The 7,180-nt window shown below is 39.3% G+C and overlaps 1 protein-coding gene across 1 annotated transcript; it reads left to right on the plus strand.

The window, feature by feature from the left end:
* Positions 1-1,167: 1,167 nt before the first annotated feature.
* On the plus strand, positions 1,168-6,738 carry ctbs (chitobiase, di-N-acetyl-). The gene is made up of 7 exons (XM_036587208.1): positions 1,168-1,442; positions 3,935-4,073; positions 4,191-4,399; positions 5,550-5,721; positions 5,857-5,954; positions 6,074-6,235; positions 6,322-6,738. Exons 1-7 carry the CDS (start codon positions 1,323-1,325, stop codon positions 6,535-6,537), a joined length of 1,116 nt encoding a protein of 371 aa, XP_036443101.1. The 5' UTR covers positions 1,168-1,322; the 3' UTR covers positions 6,538-6,738.
* Positions 6,739-7,180: the final 442 nt, after the last annotated feature.

The raw sequence follows: 7,180 nt of genomic DNA on the forward strand, positions 1-7,180 counted from the left end.
TAATACGTGGCCATGACTTAGTAAGACGTGGGAACAAGATCCTAATACGTGGCCACAACTTAGAAAGGCATGGTCTCATTCCCATGCCTTACTAAGTCATGGTCTCGCATTAGGGTCTTGTTCCCACGCTTACTAAGTTGTGGCCATGCATTAAGATCTCGTTCCCACACCTTACTAAGTCATCACCAGTGGGGATCCATAAAAAGTTCCTCCTACCTTCAAAATACATGACCTGAAGAAGGTTTTTGCTAGTCTTTAAACTGGAAAATCTTGCTCTAGAAATGCGGCAGCACATCAGGAGGCTATTTGGCATGTTTACAAAAAATATAGCAATGGCAGAAAACTTACCACTCCGTAATGTCTTCTGGGTTTCTCAAATGCTAGAGGGCGCTCCTGAGCTAGTCCAAAATGACTAGGTTAAGATGGAGCACTTGCGCAATATCATAGTTTATAAATTCTTAAACATTTTACAATAAAAAAAATCCATTTATTTCCAGATCACTGAACAGCATAAAACATTTTAACACCGCTGTTATATTTTTAAGAGCTTTTGAACTCGATTCATAGGAGTTTAAAACGGCGCCTCATGGACATCCATGACGTCTGTGAGCGCGAACAGCCAATGAGCTGCTCCGCTTGCCAACCAATCAGCACTCAGTAATGTTAGCTTTCTGCTGCCTAAAACCCGTTTGCTGTAGAAAAAAAGGAAATATATAGGTAAGATTTCTTTTTTAGTGTAATACATCCTTCTACTTTCTAAAATTAAAGTAAAGTTCTGGGTAAGTGATTAGAAACTATTTGAACTTTTCGTTTTTAGCCGTTGAGCTCCATTTACTCCCATTCATTGAGGACTCGCTCGCGGGCGCCCTCTGCTGTTTGGTAGGCCTGTTTTTGATATCACGTGGGGAATAGGAAGTGGCCAGGCTCCTCATAAACCGGCTCTGGGAATGGTACAAAGCTTTTTTGTTTGCTGTAGAAAAAAAAAAAAAATATACTGGTAAGCTTTTATTACTGTTCCAGTGAAACACATCCTTCTGCTTTCCAAAATTAAAGCGAAGTTGTGGACAAGCTGTTGGAAACTATTTTACTTTTCGTTTTTAGCAATTCAGTCTCTGGTTTAGCTCCATTCACCCCATTCATGTAGGACTCGCTCGCGGGCGCCCTCTGACGTTATAATAAAACGGGAGAAATATGAAGTTGTCAGGCTCTGCTTGTCCCTCCCGCGCACCATACTGAGGAAGTATAAGACCAGACATCTGATTATCTCGTGATTTACTTCTGCTGGGGACTCTTCTTATGGTCTGTCCTGCTGAAGATAATCAATGTGGCTCTCTGTGTTTCTCGTCGTGGTTTTGAGTCTGTCTGCTGCAGGATCGGAGGCTGCCTGTCCGTGCGCGCGAGAAGAGCTCTGTCAGCCGGTCCAGCATGAGCGCGAGCTGGAGGTGCGTGAGCGCGCTGCCTTTGATTGTTATGCTCTTCACGTTATTGTTTCCAGAAAGTTTTGCATGGCTAGTTTCTCTAAAGGTAGGCCTGTGCATTTTCACCCCGGGCTGTAATTAACTATAGACTGTGGGTGAAACTGAATAAGAAATAACAGGATTAAAAAGAGTATAAATCACATGACACGCAGGACACATAGAGTAGACCGCTGAGAACTGGCCTTTAGAATAACATCAGAAGTGATTTTTTTGTATTCTGATATATTTTATATCCTGATCCATAAGTGATACGTTTGGCATACAAACAACCATCATTTTTTAAATGAGTTACTGAATCTTTGGGCTTCACATTATAGGGAATAATCTAGGTTTCTTTCAGTTCTGTTTATATGGTCACTCTTAAAAAGGATGGTTCTTTAGGGGTTCTTTAGCAAAGAAAATGGTTGTATATTGAACCGTGAACACTCAAAGAACATTTTTGCATGATTAAAGGGTTCTTTGCATCATGAAAGGGTTCTTTAGATTAATGTAAAATGTGCATAAATGTGCTGCAGATGGTTCTATATAGGACCTTTTTGGAAAGTGTTCTATATAGCACCAAAAAGGATTCTTGTATTGTTACAAGCTTGGCATCATAACAATAGAAGACCCCTTTTGGGTTCTATGTAGAACCATCTACAGCACATTCTTCTTAATCTGAAGAATCCTTTCATGATGCAAATGTTTGTGTGTTCATAGTTCTATATAGAACCATTTACTTTACTAAAGCACCCTTAAAGAACCATCTTTTTAAGAGTGTATTTTAACAATAAAATTCAATTCACAATTTGAACTTGTTTCCGGGGAGATGGGCAGCAGCTGGGCTACATCTCCCTGGGATGAGATATCAGAACATAAGAACATTCGAGCCAGAAACTGATCACACCCGCAGCACCCACCAGATCATCATCAACACAAACGCTACTCCAACTGTATGCACATTGCACTTTAATATTGTTCCGAACTGCTGACTGACTTCATATGTACTTAAACTGAACACTTGAACTAACATTCATACCTCTAAAGAATTGCTGCATATATTTTGCACATTTCAGGTAGTGTATTCATAACCATTTCATGTAATAACTTTCTGTGAGGGAGCTTTTAGATGTGTTAACCTCCTCAGACATCTGGTTCCCATCACCACCACTGTGAACGATTCTGACTCGGCAAGTTTCTTTAGAATGGAGCCTTTTACACCAAACCACTCTGAATGTTTTGTGAACATGTTAACCATCCAGTTGATTATACAGAATTTTTGAAAAATAGGTGGAGTTCCTGTTTAAGTTTACGCACCAGAAAAGTAGCCGAACATGTTTCCTTATACTGTACCCTGTATATGTACAGTATAACGACAATAAAGTTGAACTGAAAAGTAATGATAATGAACAAAATAATAGTAATAATAAACAACAAATGTTTCAACAATAATAAACAAGCAAGTTGCATTTTAATGTCATTGAACATTTTGTATGTTCCGGAGTTTCATAAAAAGCCTAGTATTCTGTATAGTATTCTATGCAAAATATGTTTTTATTTATTTTTTTTTAAATAGGCACATCAGTGATAACAGCAACATATGTTTATATCACAGTTATATAAGCACAGGGAACAAAAGCAGTGTAAGAAAGTGAAAAATTAACCCTAGGTTTTTATGGGTTGTGGAGACAAATACATGGTTGAAACTTGCTACCCTTAAAGAGGATTTTATGATGTATGTGCAGTACAAATGTGGCACCTGAAACTTGCAATGCAAAGAAGATTTTCACTGTGTTACAACGGTCCTGCTGTTACAGCTCTTATCTGTTAACCTTGTGTACTGCAGCCAAAACTATTTCTTTAGAAAACTTGAAAGCAGTAGTGAGGTTAACATACCATGGTGCATTAGTATGGCATTATTTCTAAAATGATCTCAGGTGATATCTTGGAGAGTTTAAGGTACGTTATATGACTAAAGGCATTAATAATATGGAGATTAGAGGCTGATACTGCAGCCACTCTTCTGGGAAGGTTTTACACTAGAATGTGGTGAGGAGTTTATTGGATTCAGGCACAAGAGCATTAGTGAGGTCAGGTACTGATGTAGGATGGCTAGTTCTGGAATGCCACTCCAGCTTGTTCAAAAATATTAGACGATGCTTCATCACTCTTGAAAACGCAGTTCAACTGCTTCACAGCCCAACGGTGGGGGGGGCTTTATACCTCTCTAGCCAGCACTTGGCATCCGGCATGGCCAGTTTAAGATCATGTGCAGCTGCTCCAGGTCGTCCCATTCTATTGACAGTACTTTTCTGTGGACACTACACAAGGTTTGTGTCTGGAATTGAATGCTTGTGTCAGCAGTGGGTGCATCTTAAAGTAGCAGAGTTCACTAAACAGAAGGGTATATACTTTTGGACGTATAGTGTATGTCTAACATCTGTCCCCATTCATGAGGTGTTTTCTGTTTCTTACAGGTATTCGTGTTTGATGTTGGGGGAAAGGCATGGAAATCTTATGACTGGTCAAAAGTGACAACGGTTGCTGTCTTTGGAAAGTATGACGCTGAGCTAATGTGTTATGCTCATTCCGAAGGAGCACGTCTCGTTTTGAAAGGTAGAGGTCATTTGCAAATGTGCAGCCTGCAAACAGAGAAATGACAACAACTGACTTACTCTTCCAAAATTCACACAAGTTGATCTTCTTCATTAAACTGTGGACGTTCCTTCACAGGTGATGTGCCCCTTCAAGATATGGTGGATGAAGCCAAAAGGACCACTTGGATCAAGGAAAAGCTCAATTTGGCTAAGAGCCAGTTTATGGACGGCATAAACCTTGACATTGAGCAGGCAGTGGAAGAGTCCTCGCCCGAGTACTATGCTTTGACAGCTCTTGTGAAGGAGACCACAGATATGTTCCATAAAGAGATTCCAGGCTCTCAGGTAGATTGTCGATTAAAGCATGAAAAAGACCTGCTGCATAGTTTTTAAAGGGGAACTCCAAAGATTTAGCAAAATTAATTAATCATTTGATGGTTTAGATGTAATCAAAAATCATTCCGAGGTTCATGGTTCGGTGTGAAATGCACCTTTCTAGAGAAATTTAGTCAAAATTGTTTACCATTATAGTACTAGGAACCAGACGTCATTACGTCGACACTACATAATCACCATTTTATCTTCTATTCAAAATGACTTACATGTGTCTAAAGTATTTATGTCATGCTGTTAATCTTAAAAAAGTGCTCCTTTGGGTACAATTTTTTCCTTAAAACGCCCTGCATGTACCTCTCCGCCCTTCACGCGTTTTAGAGAAGGGTCTGACTGCAGAGCCACAGATTTACACACCCACAGCTTCACTCCAGCATAAGGTAATCAAGGTAGGAAACATTTGTGAGTGAAATAGTCGTCGTTAGCCACCATGCATATATCACTGATAGCCGTTAGGTTACAACTGGGTTCAGTCTCTCTGTCTTTTCTCCCTTTTCGCTCTTCTTTAAACCCTCCTTTGTGTATTCTTGTTCAAATTGATATGGATCTACGACATTTTGGAAACATACCTCCTCAAAGTCCTCTGCAATCTTACAAAATAGGTAAGAAAACGGTAAAAATAAACTGTAAACAAAAGCTGCCTCTGGCGTTAGCTGTGTTGAACGGCTGAAGCTACAGGCCGTAACAGTGCGCATTGATCACAGTTGAGAATGCGGTTTTGAGAGGAAACAAGGAAGTAATCCTCGGATAAAGGTTTATATTAAAAATACATTTTAAGCCAAAACGTTATAACAAAACTACCACAAAACAGTGTCTCAGGTATCAAGCAACACTGAAAACCATTTTGTGTAATAACTTAACGGGATATAGCTTTTAGAGTCATTAAGTGCTTTAGACGTCTGGTTCCTAGTACTATAATGGCGAACAGTTCTGACTCTGTAAACTTCTCTGGAAAAGCGCATATCACACTAAACCACTCTGATTTTGTACACATCTAAACCATTGAATGATTAAGTAATTTTGCAAAATAGGTGGAGTTCCCTTTTAACGTTGGCTGGCATTTCAGCCGCTAACCTTTTGTGTGCCTGATGTTGAATCTTAGGTGTCATTCGATGTGGCTTGGTCACCCAAGTGCATCGATAAGCGCTGCTATGACTACACGGCGATTGCAGATTCCTGCGACCTCCTTTTTGTAATGTCTTATGATGAACAGAGTCAGATCTGGGGGGACTGCATCGCGATGGCAAATGCACCTTTCAATCAGACGTTATCAGGTAACAGGTGTAGCGTTATTGTTCTTTTTGAAAAAATGCCCAGTGGCTTTATCTTTAGAACTTCTATGGCCTTCTTTGCTGCTATCAATGAGTATGTTGTACTTGCATAACCTGTTATTGTTTTTTGTCTTGCAGCATATGATCAATACATTGGGATGAAAATTGATCCAAAGAAAGTAGTGATGGGTGTTCCGTGGTATGGTTATGACTATGTGTGTCTAAACTTCTCACAGGTAAAATAAAAAAAATGTCATGGTGGTCTGCTACCTGGACTGGCCAGTGTTAGTCATTATAATTACTAGTCTAATTGTCTAATTATACCAATACAACTACCACTGTTGCTTTCTAATAGGAGGGGGTCTGCACAATTCCCAAAGTGCCTTTTAGAGGGGCTCCTTGCAGTGATGCATCTGGAAAACAAATACCTTACAAGACCATGATGAAACAGATCAACAGCTCCATATCTGGGAGGCTATGGGATGAGGTCCAGCTGGCTCCCCACTACAATTACAAGGTATTACAAGGTATCAGTAAAACTATAATGAATTCAGAGAAATGTCATATTGAATTTACGAGCTGTTCCTCAATTCAACTTCACAGGATAAAGACGGGAAGGTCCATCAGGTGTGGTATGATGATCCAGAGAGTATCTCCCTGAAGGCCGCCTATGTGGGACAGCAGGGCTTGAGAGGGATCGGCATGTGGAATGGAAATCTCCTTGACTACAGCGATAACCCTATCGCCAAGCAACAAACTGCTGATATGTGGAACGCCCTCATACCAAATCAACAGAAACCGTCTGTTATAGTGTCCTAGAGCCTTAACTACAACCAAATGTAAAACTTGATCTCAGGTCTAAAGGGAGAAGAGATTTGGAGATGTGTAGAAAAACTAACCATTTGCATTTTTTTTATTGTCAGTAAAAATGTGTGTCATTGTTAAAAACCGTGATATTCGTATCCTCTACACTGACCGATTTAAACCTTTACTGCACAATAAATATGTAAAAAGACATGAGACTCCTTGAATAACGTATGATTACTGACTCATATCACACTACAGCTATACTGAGCATCATACTTGTATAATGTATAATAATGTACTTATTCATATAGTGACCCTACATTTAAAAACATGAATTTCACTACAACAAGCAATGTGTGAGGTTCCAGACTGCAAGTTGTTTTTACAGTAAATTTTTAGGAAAATGCTGAATAGGTTTTGGATACATTACTGTGCAAAAGTCAGAGACCGCCTCCATTTATTTGATTTCCAGTCAAAATGACAGTAGAAGAGTACAAGATATACATTTTTCAGTGTCAAGAAAAAGCAGAAAAAAAAATTTAAGAGAAAATTACGCAGACACCTCAACAACAAAATATCATTTCAGGTTTTTGAAGAAATCTGCTGGCATATTTTTCCACACTTCCAAAGTTCCAAAGCTTAGAAGTTTCTACTT

This window comes from Colossoma macropomum, unplaced genomic scaffold (assembly GCF_904425465.1).
Source record: "Colossoma macropomum unplaced genomic scaffold, Colossoma_macropomum, whole genome shotgun sequence".
Taxonomy (NCBI): domain Eukaryota; kingdom Metazoa; phylum Chordata; class Actinopteri; order Characiformes; family Serrasalmidae; genus Colossoma; species Colossoma macropomum.

Bases quoted from the DNA above. Each gene is read 5' to 3' on its own strand.
- ctbs (XM_036587208.1), top strand. From the start codon at position 1,323: ATGTGGCTCTCTGTGTTTCTCGTCGTGGTTTTGAGTCTGTCTGCTGCA. The intron at 4,400-5,549 runs GTAGATTGTCGA...GTTGAATCTTAG, and splicing joins AAGAGATTCCAGGCTCTCAG to GTGTCATTCGATGTGGCTTG. The intron at 6,236-6,321 runs GTATTACAAGGT...TCAACTTCACAG, and splicing joins CTCCCCACTACAATTACAAG to GATAAAGACGGGAAGGTCCA.